We start from the raw sequence: 20845 nt of genomic DNA, 5'->3' as shown, positions 1-20845 counted from the left end.
TTTTTTGCCTTGGTCGACATTATCACCCCTCTAATGCAGTTATAATAATTCGCAAGTAAAGTTCAGATTTTCAGGGGCATGTAAGATATCTAGCTGCTTGGGCGAGGTTTCTCTATGCTGCCATCCTATGCGCGCCCCAAGCGGAAGTCCGTCAGGGCAGTGTATTTCAACTCGACAGTTATATATGGAATATAAAGTGCAGTCATCCATCCAAGTTATGTAATTTGTACTTTGATCAAGTTGAGGATTACATTACTTAGTCTTAAATTGCGTAAATTTGCATACACTCAGGGGATGAATAGGATACAAATGTTTTTCAGAATTTATAGGATTTTCATGAAACCCAGATCTCTTGAGGAAATTCTTACAAATATTTTATGAATAAATCCATTCTTTTCTAGCTTGATAAATTATACCACATGTTATATGTACAAAATAAAATCTCTCATCTCATTATCTCTAGCCGCTTTATCCTGTTCTACAGGGTCGCAGGCAAGCTGGAGCCTATCCCAGCTGACTACGGGCGAAAGGCAGGGTACACCCTGGACAAGTCGCCAGGTTACCACAGGGCTGACACATAGACACAGACAACCATTCACACCTACGGTCAATTTAGAGTCACCAGTTAACCTAACCTGCATGTCTTTGGACTGTGGGAGAAACTGGAGCACCTGGAGGAAACCCACGCAGACACAGGGAGAACATGCAAACTCCGCACAGAAAGGCCCTCGCCAGCCACAGGGCTCGAACCCGGACCTTCTTGCTGTGAGGTGACAGCGCTAACCACTACACCACCGTGCTGCCCACAAAATAAAATAAAACGTGTATTTCTAGTTTGAGATGCGTGTGTGTGTGTGTGTTCCCCCCCGACTGGATGTGGCTGACTGAATTTGTGAAAAGTACGTCTGAAAGTTTAAATGTCTTCTGCTCCATGGCTGTGTTTCAGGAGTGTGAGCAGGAGCGGGAAACTCACAGTAACGTGGAATCATGTTACCTAGAGATGATGGAAACTGTAACACACTGCGAGGAGTCACTAAGGGTAAATTTTCTCTCTCTCTCTCTCTCTCTCTCTCTCTCTCTCTCTCTCTCTCTCTCTTTCCATTTTCTCTCCATTTTAAGATGTTTTCTCTTATCCCCAAAGCACTTCAAGCTGTTATACGTGATGAGTTGAGACCTCAAAGTGTGTGCGTGTCTGTGTGTGTGTTGTCGTTGAAACTCTCTCAAGCAAGAACACTCCAAGTTCAAAGAGTTTGAAGAAAAGTTAGACTTTTATTAAATCAATAGCAAAAGCCGAGTCAGTCTGCAGAGTGATCTGACTCAAACTCACAAAGTTTTCATTTTATACAGCTTTAAAATAACAGTGTATGCAAATAATCTCATTGGTTAACATGTCACATCATATCTCTTCCACATTTCCTATTAGTCAGCATATCTTGTGCTTCTCACATTTTGAATCAACCGGGCCAAACTTTCCAGTACATGAATGGTCAATTCAGGAAGTGTTAAAACATATGATAAGAAAGTGATGCATCTTGAACAGCACTCAATTCAGGACTCAATGCATAATGCTTGATTCAAAATGGCCCTGGCCAGACCACCACAACACAGGATAAAAAATGATACAGATGCAGGTGCAAAGTTTTGCACAGCACAGGGACAATATAAAATTCAGAATGACTCGTGCGAAACATTCCGGTGCATGAATCGCATGATTCAGAATGAATAATATGCAATTTAGAAAGGAATGGGTCACTTGATAAAATGTAATGCATTCTCATGCAGGACCAGCACAACACATAATCAAAAGGATACATGAACAATTGCTTAATTCAAAGTGAATGTTACTTGGTGCAAAATGACCTTGGCCAGCTCATTACAACATATGAAAAAAAAAAAGCAGGTGCAGAAGTTAGAACAATACACAATTAAAACAGGTCAGTGATTTAGCAGAAAACAACCTTTCAGTTTATTCAATCTCAATTTCTTTACAATAAACAAGTAAATGCAATAATTATGATCATTCATCAGTCAATTTATTATTACTTTTAATAGAATCAACTTCATTTACTTTTTACTGAAGATCAAAATACCTGGCTTTGAATCAATATATAATCAGCATAAGACAAATCAGTGTATGTGTGGGATTACTTCAGTGTATATACGTGTGTGTGGTTACATATACATAAAAACAAAGTGTGTGTGTGTGTGTGTGTGTGTGTGTGTGTGTGTGTGTGTGTGTGTGTGTGTGTAGAAATACAGTGCCTTGCAAAAGTATTCATCCCCTTTGGTGTTTGTCCTGTTTTGTTGCATTACAAGCTGGAATTAAAATGGATTTTTTGGGGGTTAGCACCATTTGATTAACAGAACATGCCTACCACTTTAAAGGTGCACATTTTTTTTAAATTTGTAATTATTGTTTGTGACACAAACAATAATTAAAATGAAAAAACAGAAATCTGGAGTGTGCATAAGTATCCCCCCCCCCCCCCCCCCCCCCCCAAAAAAAAAAAGCCAATACTTTATAGAGCCACCTTTTGCTACAATTACAGCTACAAGTCACTTGGGGTATGTCTCTATTAGCTTAGCACATCTAGCCACTGGGATTTTTGCCCATTCCTCAAGGCAAAACTGTTCCAACTCCTTCAAGTTAGATGGATTGCGTTAGTATACACCAATCTTCAAGTTATGCTACAGATTCTCAATTGGATTGAGGTCTGGGCTTTGACTAGGCCATTCCAAGACATTTAAATGTTTCCCTTTAAACCACTCCAGTGTAGCTTTAGCAGTATGTTTAGGGTCATTGTCCTGCTGGAACGTGAGTCTTCATCCCAGTATCAAACCTCTGGCTGACTCAAACATGTTTTCCTCCAGAATTGCCCTGTATTTAGTGCCATCCAGCTTTCCTTCAGTCCTGACCAGCTTTCCTGTCCCTGCAGATGAAAAACATCCCCACAGCATGACGCTGCCACCACCATGCTTCACTTTAGGAATGGTGTTCTCGGGATGTTGGGTTTGTGCCAAACATGGCATTTCCCATGATGGCCAAAAAGATCAATTTCGCTACGTTCACACTGCAAGGCTTAATGCTCAATTCCGATTTTTTTGTGAAATCCGATTTTTTTGTGAGGTCGTTCACATTAACAAATATATGCGACTTGTATGTGATCCTCAGTATGAACGAAAAGTGACCTAAAAGTGTTCCGCATGCGCACTGCAGGATATGACGACGTCACACGCAGTGAGCATGGCCAGTGTTTACGGAAGTAAAACCGCCCGGTTGCGGTATGACCCATCCAATCTAGCTTGAATAGCTGCATCCCCCCAAATGGAAATCAGCTCCCTAACCTCTGCGTCCTTCCATTGAGAAGATTCAGAACCTTCACAGCCCGAAGCGTCCCTCGCATTGATGTCATGCGCAGGGGCGCAGATACGTTTTTTGAACTGGGGGGGGACAAAAAACTGGGGGGGACAAAGCTGCCAGCAAACCAACCCCAACATGCCTGTCAAACTTGTTGTTAGTAACCATAGCAACCAAGCTCGAGCTCGCAACCTGTGCAGTCTGCGCAGCTCAACCAACCGAATATCAGTCTTTGTTTTGTTTTATGTGAGTTGTTGCAACTATATGTATACACTGCTGTGCACCTCAATAAACCGAATGGTAATTAGTCTTTTGATTTTTCCGTGAGGTTTGCCTTATGCAAAGAAAGACAGCATAGATGTTTTTTCCTCCCTATAAGTAGGGGGGACCGAACGAGGTGAATTTAAATATGACTCGTCCCACCCTCTATCTGCGCCCGTGATTATGCACCACGTTGTTGTAACTTTTTTTGAGAGACCCGCCGCCTACTTCAGCGCAGAATAGTGACGTTTGTGGCTTGTTGATGACGTGTAAGTCGGATGAATGCGACCTGGCGGTTCAGACTGAAGTCGCATATGAAAAGAGCGGATAGGAATCGGAATTAGCACCACATATCCAAACGGCCTGGGTCAGATTTGAAAAAATCGGATCTGTGTCGTTCATATTGTCAATAAAAGATCGGATACAGGTCACATATGGGCGAAAAGATCGGATTTGAGTCACTTCAGCCTGCAGTGTGAACGTAGCCTTTTAGTCTCATTTGACCAGAGAATCTTCTTCCATGTGTTTGGGGAGTCTGCCACATGCTGTTGGGCAAACTCCAAACATGATTTTTTTTTAAGCAATGACTTTTCTGGCTGCTCTTCCTGAAAGCCCCACTCTGTGGAGTGTATGGCCTATGGACAGATACTCCCATCTCCACTGTGGATCTTTGCAGCTCCCTCAGCGTTATCGTTGGTGTCTTTGTTGCATCTCTGATTAATACCCTCCTTGCCCGGTCTGTGAGTTTTGGTGAGTGGCCTTCTCTTGTCAGGTTTGTAGTGGTGCTACAGTGGTGCTTAAAAGTTTGTGAACCCTTCAGAATTTTCTATATTTCTGCATAAATATGACCTAAAACATCGTCAGATTTTCACACAAGTCCTAAAAGTAGATGAAGAGAACCCAGTTAAACAAATGAGACAAAAATATTATACTTGGTCACTTATTTATTGAGGAAAATGATCCAATATTACATATTTGTGAGTGGCAAAAGTATGTGAACCTTTGCTTTCAGTATCTGGTGTGATACCCTGGGGTCCTTTGTGACCTCACCGACTATTACACACCTTGCTCTTGGAGTGATCTTTGTTGGTCGACCACTCCTGGGGAGGGTAACAATGGTCTTGAATTTCCTCCATTTGTACACAATCTGTCTGACTGTGGATTGGTGGAGTCCAAACTCTTTAGAGATGCTTTTGTAACCTTTTCCAGCCTGATGAGCATCAACAACGCTTTTTCTGAGGTCCTCAGAAATCTCCTTTGTTCGTGCCATGATACACTTCCACAAACATGTGTTGTGAAGATCAGACTTTGATAGATCCCTCTTCTTTAAATAAAACAGGGTGCCCACTCACACCTGATTGTCATCCCATTGATTGAAAACACCTGACTCTAATTTCACCTTCAAATTAACTGCTAATCCTAGAAGTTCACATACTTTTGCCACTCACAGATATGTAATATTGGCTCATTTTCCTCAGTAAATAAGTGACCAAGTATAATATTTTTGTCTCATTTGTTTAACTTGGTTCTCTTTATCTACTTTTAGGACTTGTGTGAAAATCTGATGATGTTTTAGGTCATATTTATGCAGAAATATAGAAAATTATAAAGGGTTCACAAACTTTCAAGCACCACTGTATATTCTTTCCATTTTGCTATAATGGATTTAATGGTGCTCCCTGGGATATTCAAAGTTTGGGATATTTTTTATGACCCAACCCTGATCTATACTTCTCCACAACTTTGTCTCTGACCTGTTTGGAGTGCTCCTTGGTTTTCATGTTTCTTGCTTAGTAGTGTAGCAGAGTCAGGGTACTTCCAGAACAGGTTGATTTATACAGACATCATGTGACAGATCATGTGACACTTTGATTGCACACAGGTGGATCTTAATCAACTAATTATGTGACCTTATGAAGTGAATTGGTTGGATCAGCTCTTGTTTAGGGGTTTCATACGAAAGGGGGTGAATACTTTTGCACACTCCAGATTTCTGTTTTGGGGCGGCACGATGGTGTAGTGGCTAGCACTGTCGCCTCACAGCAAGAAGGTCTGGGTTCGAGCCCCGTCGCCGGCGAGGGCCTTTCTGTGCGGAGTTTGCATGTTCTCCCCGTGTCCGCGTGGGTTTCCTCCGGGTGCTCCGGTTTCCCCCACAGTCCAAAGACATGCAGGTTAGGTTAACTGGTGACTCTAAATTGACCGTAGGTGTGAATGTGAGTGTGAATGGTTGTCTGTGTCTATGTGTCAGCCCTGTGATGACCTGGCGACTTGTCCAAGGTGTACCCCGCCTTTCGCCCGTAGTCAGCTGGGATAGGCTCCAGCTTGCCTGCGACCCTGTAGAACAGGATAAAGCGGCTAGAGATAATGAGATGAGATTTCTGTTTTTTTCATCTTAATTATTGTTTGTGTTACAATAAAAAAAATGTGGACCTTTTAAAGTGGTAGGCATGTTGTGTAAATCAAATGGTGCTAACCCCCCAAAAATCCATTTTAATTCCAGCTTGTAATGCACCAAACAGGACAAACACCAAGGGGGATGAATACTTTTGCAAGGCACTATAAATTAAGCCAATGAACTTTGGTTGTAGAACTTGCAGGTCACTCTGTCTGAAGCTGAAAGGAAATATAAGCAGGTGATTGAGTCCAATGCCCAGCTAAAGAAAGAGAACTCCAACCTGACATCTGACTCAGATTTACTACAAGACTGGGTGCATGAGCAAGAGAAAGAGCTCTCGAAGATCAAGCACAGGAATAATAAGATAAGAAAGGTGAGTGCAGATGAAATCCTGCATCAAGCAGTACCTTTAGAAATAATGTTAGGACTCATTATGCATGATGAGTTACACCACAGCATATATCTACTTGAACAAAATAAAAATTGCATTTATTGTTTCAAATGCTTTTTTTTTAATTGAATAGAAGTACTGCATTGTAGTGGTGCACTGTAGTACATTAAGCACAAACCTTTAGACCTCTGTTGCTCCATGCCTGTGTTTTAGGAGTGTAAGCGTGAACAGAAGGCTCACAGTATCCTGAAGTTACAGTACAATCAGATGAAGGAAACTTTTACCCAAAATGAAGAGTCACTAAAGGTAAGGTTTTATGCCTTGTTTAGTCATGTCTTGGTGACGTTTTGTCCGCAAAAGATTTCAGGAGGTTCTAACAAGTGATGAATCAAGTTCTCAAAGTTTTCTGAATTTGTGTGTAGAAGTTAATAAAGCTAACAAACTTTGGTTGTAAAAACTTCCAGCTGTCTCTGGCTGATGCTGAGGAGAAATATGACCTGGTGATTGCGTCCTTTGCTCATCTGGAGTCTTACCTGATGTCCCAGGTGAGCACACTGCAAGCCTCAGTGCAGCAGGTGGAGGAAGAGCTCTATGAGACTCGCAGGAAGTGTGATGAGATAATGATGGTAAGAGAGAAATTCAGCAGTTTCTTTAATAATGATAAATAAATTAATAATGCAAGGACTTGTGATGTGCATGATGAGTTACATCACAAGCTATATTTATTTAAAATAAAAATTATTTCCAGTTTAAAACAGGGCTTTGAACCAGAATTTTTTTCCTATTGGTTCGTTCCGAGCAGAAACGGAATTTTAACGTTTCCGGTTTTGGGTTCCACCATTAAATAGACGTTCCCGAACCGGTTAGAACAAAAAAATTTCGTTCCCGGAACAGTTAATTACGTTCCCTGTCAGCTGTTTAACAAATGGCTATAAAATTATGTCTCTGTCTCATCCAGCTTAAGCCAAATGTAGGCTAATTCTATTACAACCTTCATTAAATAAGACAAGAAATAATTCAAAACAATTATTATTTCAAATGTTGGCAATTTGGATTCTCAGTATGTCTTCCCATCTACACAAACAGAAAAAGTGCCAAAAATGAAAGAGAATTCGTTTAGTGTGTTACCAAAGGCTAGTCAGGCCCTATAGAGGGCTACCGCATGACGTCACCGCGCCGCAAGATTTTGTTAGGCGCCATATTGGAAGACCAAGTACACATCTATGCAAGTACATACATTCATAAAACAAACTACACCTGAAATGTAGCCAGGGCCGGTTCTGCCCTAATCTGGACCCGGGTGCAACATCGCGCAACCCCCCCCCCAAAAAAACAGTCTAAATCAGGACAACCATCACATAACTATAACTATAAACATTTTATATAAACTATTTTAACTAAATGGGCTATAATAAATAAGCCTGCAGGCAGCCACGGCGGGCTGCCTCAGAAAAGTAACCATTCAATGACACAACTGAAAGCCTGCAGCCACGGCAGGCTGCCTTAAAAAGTTAGTAACCATTTGTCCTACCTTAAAACTCGTTTTACATTTTCTGCCTCCTTTTTTGTATTTTCGACCCTCCGTTTATTTTCTTTCCTTTTCTGAAAACCCGATTTGTGTCCAGACATTTTGTTCTGCTACCAACGAACTAACTCGTCAGGTCTCGTCTCTCGAGCCCATGATGATTCCCGTGGGAAGGGCAACAATTATACATTTTTACAAACAGCCAATAGGGAGGTTGCAACGTTCAGGCTCTTCTTTGCTCAGACACTCAGTAATGCACTTACTCACTAGTAGTCCACCTTCCCGCTCTCTCCATTCAATCAGCGAACGTCACACAGGAAGTGAACCCCAGCGGGTCATAGAAACTTGCGCAGGAGAAGAATGACTTTTATTTGTAGGCTACAGAAACTTTGAGGAACGAAATAAAAACCGGTATTAACCGGTTACCATTATTTTTAATAAGCGTTTCTGTTCCGGAACATAAAAAATAATAAAGTTTCTGGTTTCGTTTCTGTTCCATGTGAAATAGAAAAAGTTCCCGGTTTTCGTTTTCGTTCCTTGAACCGGTTCAAAGCCCTGGTTTAAAATATTGGGTTCATTTTTTACTGAAAGGATGCGGCTCATTGCAGATGTGAAGAACAAACGCTTGAGTGTTAACCTCTTTTGCTTCACGCCGTTTCAGAAGAGGGAGCATGAAAAGGAGGTTCACAGTGTTCTGAAGTTGCAGTGCCAAGAGATGAGGGAAAATTTAGAACAGTGCCATGAGTTACTAAAAGTAAGCTTTTCCTCTCACTATGTCATGAGTGATATAGTACACCATGTGTCAGTTATGAGTCAGAAAAGTAAATGCAGTACCTCATTAGCACATGAACATTTAGAAGCAAATATTTAAACTTCTACATGATCATCTAACTTAGAAATTAAATCTGTATTTTCACAGAGTCATTGCATAGGTCTTGGATCTGAGGAGCCTGTGGTTCTGTGAACCCCAAATACCTGCCAGGGTGGTGTTTAACACCTGAATTACTTTTTACTATCACCCAACATAATTGTCACAATGGTTTCTGTAACCTACTAACACAATGCCTACTAGCATTCTGTTTTATCCCTTCATGATGTTCCATTTCACCCCTTCGTGAGGTCTGTACAACCAGCAGGCCATCAGCTGAACTTCATTGTTGGACTCTGTGTGGTTTTTCAAATGTGTTCTGGGTGGGTGGTGGTGGGGCTTGGGTTGTGTTGGGGGGGGGGGGGGGGGGGGACTAGCACAATTTAGAGACTGATTCACAGGTCAGTTGAAAGGTGCTTGCTTGTTTGTTATGGCCCCGAGAGCTCAGTTCCGGTCACTTGTCGCTCTGAGCTGAACTGTCAGCCTGAGAGCAACTCTGAAACTTGAATCGTCCTCTCTGGGGCCACAGGCCCAAAGACCAGTCCAGGAATGCAGGGCAAACCATGTAGGCCCATTTTGTATACTTCATGCAGTGTGGGTAGTCGTTAGTATGTCTGTACTTGATACTGCTGGGACAGCAGACATTAGAACATCATGTTTTGTCTGGTGAGAACGCCAGTGATGCGATGCAGGGGTCCACAGGGGGCATGCGGTCCAGACCAAACCCATCAGCACTTATTAGCCAAAGATTTCACGTTGGAGCTCCTGTTCCAGCTGCTTTGAAGGTTCTGGGTTGTGTCTGTGAGTTGCTTGATGCTGAATCCTTACCAAACACTGTCAGAGCCAAAAACGAGAAGTGTGGCTCGGCTGTTGGTCAGTTTCTGTTTATAAATTTTCAGCGGTGGATGCAGCAAGGATGTGTGCTTCTGCATTTCAGTTGAGCACCACTTGGGGGCCTCGAACCTCAGGATATTAGGAGGGTTTTTTTACCCCTTAATTTTTGAAAGAAACAAGCTGTAAGAAAGTGAATGAAAAAGTGTGAATGTGAAGAAATACTAAATATATTACGTTCATTATGTCTTCTTCTTAAATCAAAATAATTAGTTTTTCTTTTGTTTCAGACATGTAAAAGCTTTTTTACCTTTACCTGACATGTTTCGACGGTGTAACTTCCGTCTTCATCAGAGGGTCACCCTCTGATGAAGACGGAAGTTACACCGTCGAAACATGTCAGGTAAAGGTAAAAAAGCTTTTACATGTCTGAAACAAAAGAAAAACTAATTATTTTGAGTGAAGAAATACTGTTATCATGAATGTGGCTGTAGTCCAAGTTAACATATTTCAGTTTTTTCTCAGCTGCTTATGGGGAATATGGAATGTTGCTGACTATGATGATGAAGAATATCTTGTGTAATAAAGGAAGTGGACCATGTTTAGAAGTAGCTATGGGAGGACCTATGTTCATCTATTTTAATTTGTAACCAAACAGGTACCTCATGTTTTGTTCACGTAAGAAACAACTAAGCTGGCTAAGATTAGGCAGAAATGAGGTGAGGACAGATGGAGAGAGTGGGATGGGAGAAAAAGTGCACAGTGAACATTCACAAGTACAATTACATATTCTGTATAAAGTGGGAAAAAGATGATTTTGATGCTGCAGTGAGGTTTTCTTAGTATGTTCACATACCTCGATCACCTCTGGCTCAGTGAAGTCCACCGCACCAACCTTCTATTTTAACGGTCTCACCATTAGCACCCCAGGGATACAACACTGACAAGGAAAGATGGGCTATGATTAAGCAGCCACAATACAGTCAGATGAAGGAAACTTTTACCCACAACGAGGAGTCACAAAGGTAAGGCTATGCCTCTGCCACTTGGTGACAGAGGCATTATGTTTTCGTGTTGTTCTTACATCTGCTCAAAATTCTTGTTAGTGTGATGTCTCTAGAATGAATGTTGAATGTTTGTAGGATTTATATGGAATTATCACAGTCAGCAACAGATGAACTGATTAGAGTTTTAAATTGATCCAAACAGAATCAAAGTCACAGTGAGGACAAATGTATGAAATAATTTTTCTTCAGTATGTTCCTTCCTATTTGAGCACAGGTGAACACACTGCAAGCCTCAGTGCAGCAGTCAAAGGAAGAACTCCATGAGAATTGCAAGAAGTGTGATGAAATAACAACGGTAAGTCAGGGTACTTGCATTAAGCAGTTATTTTTGAAACAATGAGAGGACCTGAGACCTTTAGGCTTCTTTTGCTTTTTTTAAAGCAGATAATTTTGCTTCTTTCTAGAACTAAATGCTTAAAATTAGCAGTTATCTGCCAGGAGAATAAGAAAATGTAAAGATTCGTATGAGTAAAAGCATCTAAAAGTAAGCTAAATAATCTTATATTTGAGTTCTAATAATCTTCTAATAAATATTAGATAAATTCACCCATACTAAAGATATTTTGTCTTAAGATATTTTTTTGCAGTGTAGACAGAGCACACATTTTAGCAAAATATCAGCTTGCAGAAATAATGAATGTAAGTGAACAATGGGATGACGAGTTTGATGGGACCACTTGCGGAAAAAAAAATTGGGCCACCAAGTTACACTACCTACAAGAAAATACTTGTCCCTTGGTTTTACCCATATGGCAGATGAGGACAGTGTTAACTTGCATTAACTTGCAATGCATTAACTTGTTGTTAATGCATTGGCAATGTTCACTGAGTTGGAAGACATATTTACGAGGGTGACCAGCATGACACAACTGTGAAAGCTCTACTGACTAAAATGTGCGCTACCATGTCAGACCATGCGAGTGTAAATAAATGTTTCAACAAAAAGTTTTCAGAAGTCAGGAAAGCTGAATTGCCAGACATTGTAGAAGAAACAGAAATGCTTTTCTGCAATGCACACTTCCTGTTAGGCTTGCCATCAGAATGTGAAAAAAGATTGAAAAGACCTGAGTATGACCTAGCAAATGGTTAGGGAGAAACAATAGCCAAAAATGTGTTCACTTTGGTGGCGGTAGAGAATCAAATGCAGATTGTTTCATTCGCACTGCAAGAGACTGCTTGGGTTGCAGAGGTGATGAAAAAAGTGGTTGTAGAAGTGATTTGCTAGCCTTTTGTACAAGTATCTGCAAGGTCAAATCAGTTCCTTTTGTGGGAGCAAGATGTTGGTGGTCTTTTGGATGAAAATGCAGATGGAATCTTTCCTGAATTTCAGCTTGGAAAAGATGCTGTGTACAATTCACTGCACGCAACAAAGCCTGCCAGAAAATCAAATTACAAAGGATGCTTTGAGGGATCTGATTCAGGGCCTCAGAGGTCACTGAACGTCAGCTTGTAGATTTTCTACGAGGTAGACAATTTGGAGAAGAGCCTAGCGTTGAACGCAGGGCCAAGCTAAAACACTGCAAATTGACAAACTTGCTGGGAGAAAATGTTCTTGGACATCTGGATTTAAGTGAAGAAATGCTTCAATACACTACCACTCTGACATCCATGGTAAAACACAACAAAACCCTGTCTGTGTGGCTAGTCAATAAATATGCTGATGATCAGAAAGAACTTATGAAGTTAGCACATGAAAAAAGTCAACGCTTAAGAAGCAAGCACAGGGAAAATGAAAACATAATCTATCAAAAAAAGAAAAGAAAACTCAAAGAAAATCAGAGAACAGCAATTCAGAATCAGGGTCCGATGATTTACAGTTGGTTGACAGTTTTGGCATTTACCACTTCAACTCTCAAGGAGAGTATGTTGCCATTGCATATGAAGAGGACTACCACATTGGGATGCTCCTTTCCCTACAGAGTGACACACGCTACTGTTCAGTTCCATGCAGGAGCTACATGGAGCTATGGAATACTTCTAGAGCAGACTTAGTTTTCTGTTTTCCCGATTGTTTTCGTGATTACTGTATTTTTCTGTTGCGTGTATCTGTTGAATATACTGTTTATCTGTTGCTTGTTACACGTATGCTGCTCCATTTACCTTGTGCAATCTGGTTAGCTAGTAGACATGATTCACCCATCAGTTTCGATAGCACAAGCGATCAGCTGTTTTTTAATTTGCTAATTAGCAGGGATTTTAGTGTTGTTTCGAGTGATGCTCCTTCCCAAAACCTTTCCTCCTCTCCTACCCCTCCCATAACCTGTTCATTATGTGCCTCTACCCCATTCCTGTTTGTGGCCTCACCCACAAAAGGCACTTCCATCCCTGTAGCCCTCCGCAAGGACAGTGCCTCTCCAACCTCATCTACCCTTCAGCTATTTCCACTGACACATTCTGGATCACTGCTGGATTATGGAACTGCCAGTCTCAGGGATCCCAGCAGTAATTGAAAAAAATAGAGGAATGTAAGAAACTATCAGCAGGGGTCAAGGGGGCTGCAAGCCCCCGAAGCTGTTGAGATTTTAACATTTAAAGATGCTATAGAACACATTTTTTACATAGATTTAACATAGAAAAGCAACAGAATTTAACAATAATGTGTATCTATTTGATGCCATATTTTGTAATCAATGACATAAGTGGCAAAAAAAAAATTGTTATAAAAATTAGATGAAAATATAGCTTTGAAGAATATACTTCTTCTAACCCGGACACTGTTCCGCTATCTCTTTTATGGACGATATCTTTTTTCCACGACATATTCAGGGCTGTGAAATTGTAAATAAGAAATCCGAGGAAAAGGGGGGGTCTGTGGGGGACAGCCCCCAGCATAAGCCGGGGGTCTGGGGCCCACAGGGCCCCAGACACCAAGCCATTTTAGGTGTTATATGGTGTATTCTGAGCATTTCCTGCAAGTAAAAAATTGATCTCAACAAGTAAATATTTGACTAGTCTTGGTCTTCATTTTGCCATATAAAATACCTATCAACAGTTTTCTCTTTTAAAATGAAAGATCCATGTAAAATACCTTGAAATATCTAATAAGTGCCTATGTATTTTATCTCTTAATCAAAATAAAAGTTAAAAAAAAGTGTAAATAACAATTTAAAGAAATGTTAATAAAAGAAAACTTTGATAGGCCTTTCAAAATGACTTTGTGAAAAATCATGCTCAATATTTAAGTGAGAGATACCTGTTGTCTTCCAAATTACACTTAATTCTTGTATTATGTCCTGGCTTTTTCCAAGAATCTCACAATGTCTCTTGTCTACAGAGCAAAAGTTTAAAAAAAACTAATGTTTCTTATCTAATATATTATTTACATCTTTTCTTTTACTTCTGGCTCCTTCTATTCCTCTTTGCATCACTCCCAGCTGTTTCTTTCAATTCATCTTTCAGTAAGGCTATTAGTTATTAGTTCTATAGTATTTGCATTCCTCTATTAAAGCTATTTACAAAATGTTCATAGTCTGTCACACAGCATCTAATGAAAGTCTTTTAATTTTCTTTTCTTTAACACCATCTCTTTCAGTTTTGCAAACTTGTTCTTTTTCATCTTTTCCTTCAGTCTGTCTGTGTGTGTGTTCTTTTCTAGCCCTCTTTGCATCTCTCTCAAACACCTCCTTAGCTTTCCTTTTTGATGGCATCTTAACTATGTCTGATCTTGCACCCTGTAAGTACAAAATTCACGTACGCGGTGCCAGGTCACGCAATAGCTATTTTTAGCTCTGTCATGCACTCCATGTTGCCAGATACTGCTGACGTTTTCCAGCCCAAAATATGTTCAAAACCCACCAAAATGCACTTGAAACCGCCCAATCTGGCAACACTGCTCCTGAGTCGCAGTCAAGACATGTTCCACGCTCAGCTGGCATAAAACTCCGCGAGTCCGGCTGTATTGAGCCGCCGGTCTCGTGCAAGGCGATTAAAACCGACTAGACCCCCCCCAATGATTTTTAATGCAAAAATAGACGTTTTGTGAAGATATTTTTCGCGACAGAATCCGCGGAAATTTCACAGCCCTGCATATTGAATTAAGTTCAACACATTAGAAACAAAAGCACGAACGGAGTTAAAACATTTTCTAGCAAATGGGCGCAGCCATATTGTTTTCTCATTCTATCGCGTACAGTCTCGCGGTATTTACATCAATTTAACTTCCGAGTGTTCCCGAATGTCAACGAGAACAAACGAAGCTGACAAAAACATCGCTAAACAAGCAAACCAAATCAGAACGTATTCTGCTGGTCATTTTACTTAAACATATTTTTAACGGATATACAAGAGATTTAAAAAAAAAAACACCACCACTTTGGCTAGAAAAATAGCGGAATTCTGCTAAATAGCGGACGTCTGGGATCCCTGCAGTCTGCCACATGGAAGGCTGACTTTATCTCTGCCTATACCTCCCTCCTGTCCCACCACATTCTTGCACTGACCAAGACCTGGATTTCACCTGACAATGCCACAACACCTGCAGCCCTCTCCATCTCCTTCTCTCACACCCCTTGGTCTGCTTCAGAAACTGTGAAACCTCAGATCCCTCCCCTCTCCATCTGTCTGACCACTACTTCATTTCATTTTCCTCCTTGTTACTCTCCACCCATCCTCCCCCCTCCTATCCTCACTGGTACAGTCCATCTTAACCTCTGCTCCCTCTCTCCCTCCTCTCTTGCCTCCTCTGTCACTGCTTCCCTCCCTGACTTTGAATTCTTCCCCAATTTTCCCACTGAATCTGCTGTATCTTCTCTGCTCTCCTCTCTCTCCTCATCACTTGACACATTATCCAGGCTAGCAAGATCTTCCCCTCTCAGTCCCTGGATGTCTGAAACACTTAGCTCCCACAGAAACAGCCTACAGAACAGCCCACAGAAACAGCTCCCTCCTTGCGGAGTTCTCAGCTTCACTCAAATCAGCCAAGATCAAATTTTATCACTCCAAAATTCATACCTCCATCTTCAACCCTCTTCAACTGTTTTCTCTTTTCTCTTCAACTCTCCACCAGCTGCACCTCTGTCCTCCATCACTGGAAATGACTTTGTGGTCTTTTTTTGAGGAAAAAATTGTGGCCATCTGCAACTCCTTCACCATCCTGCCTCCCCTTCTCACCCTCTCCCCACCCTCCCTGTCTCTTCCTCTTGCTCTCTGCTTTTTCTCCTCTTTCCACTTCTGATGTCTCCCAGCTTCTACTCGCTCACCATCCTACCACCTGTGCCCTTGACCCTGTCCCCTCATCTCTCTACCAGACTATCACTCCTGATATCTTCCCATTTATCACCTCCCTTGTCAACTCCTTGTCCTCTGCATACTTTCCGTCCAGTTTTAAACAGATTCACATCACCCCTCTGCTGAAACCCCCCCAAACAACCCACCCTTGTCCTCTGCATACTTTCCGTCCAGTTTTAAACAGATTCACATCACCCCTCTGCTGAACCCCCCCCCAAACAACCCACCCTAGCCCCTCTGTCATCCAGAACTACTGCCCGGTTTCTCTTCTCCCCTTCCTATCAAAGATGCTTGAACATGCTGTTGCTAACCAACTGTCTTCTTTTCTCTCTTGGAACAATCTCCTGGATCCTCAGCAGTCTAGCTTCTGAGCCAGACACTCAACCGAAACTGTGCTCCTCTCAGTGAGTGAGGCACTTCATGCAGCACATGCTGCCTCCCTCTTCTCTCTCCTGATTCTCCTAGACCTTTCTGCTGCATTTGACACTGTTAATCATCTCATCCTTCTGTCATCACTATCAGCTATGGGGCTCTGCGGGACAGTCCTAGACTGGGTCAAGTCCTACCTCTCTAATGGCTCCTTCCCTGTTACCTGGTCTGGTACTCTATCAGCACCATGCCCACTTACCAATGATGTCCCTCAAGGTTCAGTCCTTGGTCCACTTTTCCCTCTACACCCAGTCTCTCAGCCCAATTATCTCTGCTCATGGTCTGTCCTACCACCACTATACTGATGACACATAATCGTTTCTCTCTTTTCCTCCTTCTGACACACAGGTCTCTGCTTGCATCTCTGCTTGCCTGTGTGACATCCAGAGCTGGATGGACAACCATCACCTGAAACTCAACCCAGGCAAGACAGAGGTGATCTACATTCCTGCTCAAGCCTCTCCACCCCAGGACATCGTCATATCCCTGGGGGACAGCTTTAGTTCACCTTCACCCAGCACGAAGAACCAAGGGGTGGTGTTTGATGACAGAATCTCTTCCTTAGCGAACATTGCTGGAGTGACCCAGAAGTGTAGATTTCTCCTCTACAACATCCAACGGATCTACCCCTTCCTCACTACCTACTCTACTCCGCTCCTGGTCCAAGCACTGATCCTCTCCTGCTTGTATTACTGCAATTCTGTCATTTCTGGCCTTCCAGGATCTGCCATCAGACCCCTGCAGCTCATCCAGAACACTGCAGCCCACCTGATCTACAATCTCCCTCGTTCCTCCCAGGTTACCCCTTTGCTTGCTGCTCTATACTGTCTAACCATCGCAGCTCACATCAAATTTAAAACATTAGTGCAAGCTTTCCAGGTTGTCAAGGGGTTAAGGCCAATATATGTCTAGAGACTGATCTGCCCCTACACACCAGCCAGATCCCTACGCTTTGCTACAACTGGTCACATGGTCCCTTCTCCTCTCTGCTCCTGCCCAGCCCACTCAAGAGTGCTGTCTGTCCTGGTTCCCTGTTGGTGGAATGACCTTCCCATTGCGGTCAGAACTGCTGACTCCCTGACCACCTTCAAACACAGACTGAAGACTCACCTCTCCAGGCTGCACCTCTCCCCTGCTTCCCTGTCTGCTGTGTAAATGTGTATCAGTCTTGACCAGCCCAGGCTGTGTACTGTCTAGCCTGGGGTTAGCTATTGGATTTTCATTTTTCTCTATTTAGTTGTACTTTGTCAGTTCAATTGTATAGTTTTCCTTGGCTGTTTGCTGAGTGTTCGCAATTCAACAGAAAATTACATTGTTATTCTGTCACTTGTTCAGTTGGCACTAGAACTTTCTCGTCATGAAGTTCAGCACTTCTTGTACCTGACTTTTGCACTTGTTGTACATTGCCCTGGACGTACGAATGAGTGTTTGCTAAATGCCATGTAATGTAACATAAGTTATGGGCAGTGGGTTGGTGCCTCTACATGGAAATATTTTGATGTTGGTTTGATGAATGAGCTCCAGGTGTGGTCTCGGTGTACTAAGAACTGATTCACCGATAATGTTCACTACAGCCCCTGAATCAGTCAGTCAATGCTGACAACTTGACATCATTAAGCCTAATGTATGTGTGGCAGCAGGGGCGTGGCCAAGCAGCAGTATGTGAATGGAGGGCGGGGTCTGGGAAGGTAAGTGGCTAAGTCATTCCACCTGCTGTCAATTAGTGTGTGTGTGTGTGTGTTACAGAGACGGAGCATAAAAGGAGAGAGAGAGCAGAGAAAGAGAGCTCTCTCCCCAACCACAATGCATGTGTGTGTGAGTGAGTGAGTGATGGATGGATGGAAGCAAGTAAGCAAGCTGAAAAGCCAAATAAAAAGATATTCGTACAAATATCAACTCTCACCTGCCATGCTTCTGCACTCCACCCACATCAGGAAGTTTTACAGTGGTGCTGAAACCCGGGAGCACAGAAGAGAACCACCCCATGGAGTCCTCCCCATTTGAAGAGCTCATCCTTGCCCTCGCTACCGCCCAGCAGAACCAGCATCAAGCGCTGATCGCCTTCCGAAAGGAGCAGGAGCAATGCTTCGAAGCCTTGATGCTGGCCCAGCAGGAAGATCACCAGGCGTTCCGGCACCGGCTCGCGTCAGCAGGGGCGTCAACCACTGCTGCCGCCACCCTCACAAAGATGGGACCACAGGATGATCCGGAAGCATTCCTCGCTCTTTTCAAGCAAGCAGCCAAGGCATGGGGATGGCTGCAGGAGCAGCACGTGGCGTGCCTTCTCCCGCTCCTGACTGGCGAGGCGCAGCTCACAGTGCAGCAGCTCCCTGCTGACAGCCGGCTGGTCTACGCTGACTTTAACGAAAGCCATCCTGCAGCGGCTCGGCCGCTCCCCGGAGCAACATCGCCAGCGCTTCCAGACGCTGGCATTGGAGGAAGTCGGCCGGCCATTTGCATTCAGGCAGCAACTCCGGGACGCCTGCTGACAGTGGCTGAGGGCGGAAAACCGCGACGCCGATGAGATCATCAATCTGGTGGCACTGGAGCAGTTTGTCTTTCGACTTCCGGAAGAAACGGCAGAATGGGTCCAGTGTCATCACCCGGCATCGCTGGAGCGAGCCATCGAGCTGGTGGAGGACCATCTGGAGGCGGCTCCGATGGCAGGCGAGAGTTGATATTTGTATGAATAACTTTTTATTCGGCTTTTCAGCTTGCTTGCTTGCTTCCATCCATCCATCACTCATGCATTGTGGTTGGGGAGAGAGCTCTCTTTCTCTGCTCTCTCTCTCTCCTTTTATGCTCTGTCCCTGTAACAAACAGAGACACACACACACACACTAATTGACAGCAGGTGGAATGACTTAGCCACTTACCTTCCCCGACCCCGCCCTCCATTCACAGACTGCTGCTTGGCCATGCCCCCGCTGCCACAGTATGCATGTGGCTCTATAGTATTCTTGTTGCTATTGGCTGCAAGCACATGCCCATCACTACTAGATGAGTCCTGTGTGTTGTCACTGTGTTTGTGGCAACACGGATGTGGTTGAGTGTCAACTGTGGGGAGTAAGGAGTCAGGTAGAACCGGCAGGTAACACATGATGAGTTTCACCAATGTTTGATTACTGGCAATTTACTTGTAAGATAAGATAGCCTTTTATTATCCCACAAGGGGAAATTTACATTGTTACAGCAAAATATAGAAAGAAAAAAGATAAGGCAGTGAAGGAGTAGTGCAAAAAGTACTAAGTATACAAAAAAGGTCTACAACTCCGATTCCTAAAAAGTTGGGACAAAGTACAAATTGTAAATAAAAACGGAATGCAATGATGTGGAAGTTTCAAAATTCCATATTTTATTCAGAATAGAACATAGATGACATACCAAATGTTTAAACTGAGAAAATGTATCATTTAAAGAGAAAAATTAGGTCATTTTAAATTTCATGACAACAACACATCTCAAAAAAGTTGGGACAAGGCCATGTTTACCACTGTGAGACATCCCCTTTTCTCTTTACAACAGTCTGTAAACGTCTGGGGACTGAGGAGACAAGTTGCTCAAGTTTAGGGATAGGAATGTTAACCCATTCTTGTCTAATGTAGGATTCTAGTTGTTCAACTGTCTTAGGTCTTTTTTGTCATATCTTCCGTTTTATGATGCGCCAAATGTTTTCTATGGGTGAAAGATCTGGACTGCAGGCTGGCCAGTTCAGTACCCGGACCCTTCTTCTACGCAGCCATGATGCTGTAATTGATGCAGTATGTGGTTTGGCATTGTCATGTTGGTAAATGCAAGGTCTTCCCTGAAAGAGACGTCGTCTGGATGGGAGCATATGTTGCTCTAGAACCTGGATATACCTTTCAGCATTGATGGTGTCTTTCCAGATGTGTAAGCTGCCCATGCCACACGCACTAATGCAACCCCATACCATCAGAGATGCAGGCTTCTGAACTGAGCGCTGATAACAACTTGGGTCGTCTTTCTCCTCTTTAGTCCGAATGACACGGCGTCCCTGATTTCCATAAAGAACTTCAAATTTTGATTCGTCTGACCACAGAACAGTTTTCCACTTTGCCACAGTCCATTTTAAATGAGCCTTGGCCCAGAGAAGACGTCTGCGCTTCTGGATCATGTTTACATACGGCTTTTTCTTTGAACTATAGACAGGGTTCCTACACATTTTCAAATTTAAAATTCCAGACTTTTTCCATACTCAAATTCTCAGGTTTGGAGACTTCAGCGAACAAACAACTACTCATATATTTAAAATAATTACTTGAAAATCAAACAGGTACTCACATTATGACATACCACCAAAATGCATACCATATTTAGCTTGGCCTAAAATTTGTATCAGTGCCCTGTTTTTGTCATAAATATATATACACATTACACAAAATACAGGATGCCACTCTGACGCACACGTATCTGATGCACACTTCACGACATTAAAACACAGGTGTGTGAAGATGTCAAGCACATACAGGATGT

The 20845-nt window shown here is 42.6% G+C and overlaps 1 protein-coding gene and 1 pseudogene across 2 annotated transcripts; both read left to right on the top strand.

The window, feature by feature from the left end:
• Positions 1–979: 979 nt before the first annotated feature.
• LOC132895992 (leucine-rich repeat flightless-interacting protein 2-like) lies at positions 980–9097 on the top strand. Of its 2 annotated transcripts, XM_060936718.1 has the most exons (6): positions 980–1039; positions 6208–6387; positions 6619–6711; positions 6870–7031; positions 8592–8684; positions 8850–9097. In XM_060936718.1, the coding sequence occupies exons 1-6, from the start codon at positions 1001–1003 to the stop codon at positions 8892–8894; spliced, it is 612 nt and encodes a 203-aa protein (XP_060792701.1). In that variant the 5' UTR covers positions 980–1000; the 3' UTR covers positions 8895–9097. The 2 variants fall into 2 exon arrangements, with proteins under 2 accessions (XP_060792701.1, XP_060792700.1); XM_060936717.1 differs by having other exon boundaries at positions 8592–9097.
• A 408-nt stretch (positions 9098–9505) lies between these two features.
• LOC132897223 (uncharacterized) lies at positions 9506–17851 on the top strand (annotated as a pseudogene).
• Positions 17852–20845: the final 2994 nt, after the last annotated feature.

Source organism: Neoarius graeffei, chromosome 13 (assembly GCF_027579695.1).
Source record: "Neoarius graeffei isolate fNeoGra1 chromosome 13, fNeoGra1.pri, whole genome shotgun sequence".
Lineage (NCBI taxonomy): Eukaryota > Metazoa > Chordata > Actinopteri > Siluriformes > Ariidae > Neoarius > Neoarius graeffei.
Note: the sequence above shows the minus strand (reverse complement) of the source record. Positions and strands in the feature narration are given on the sequence as shown.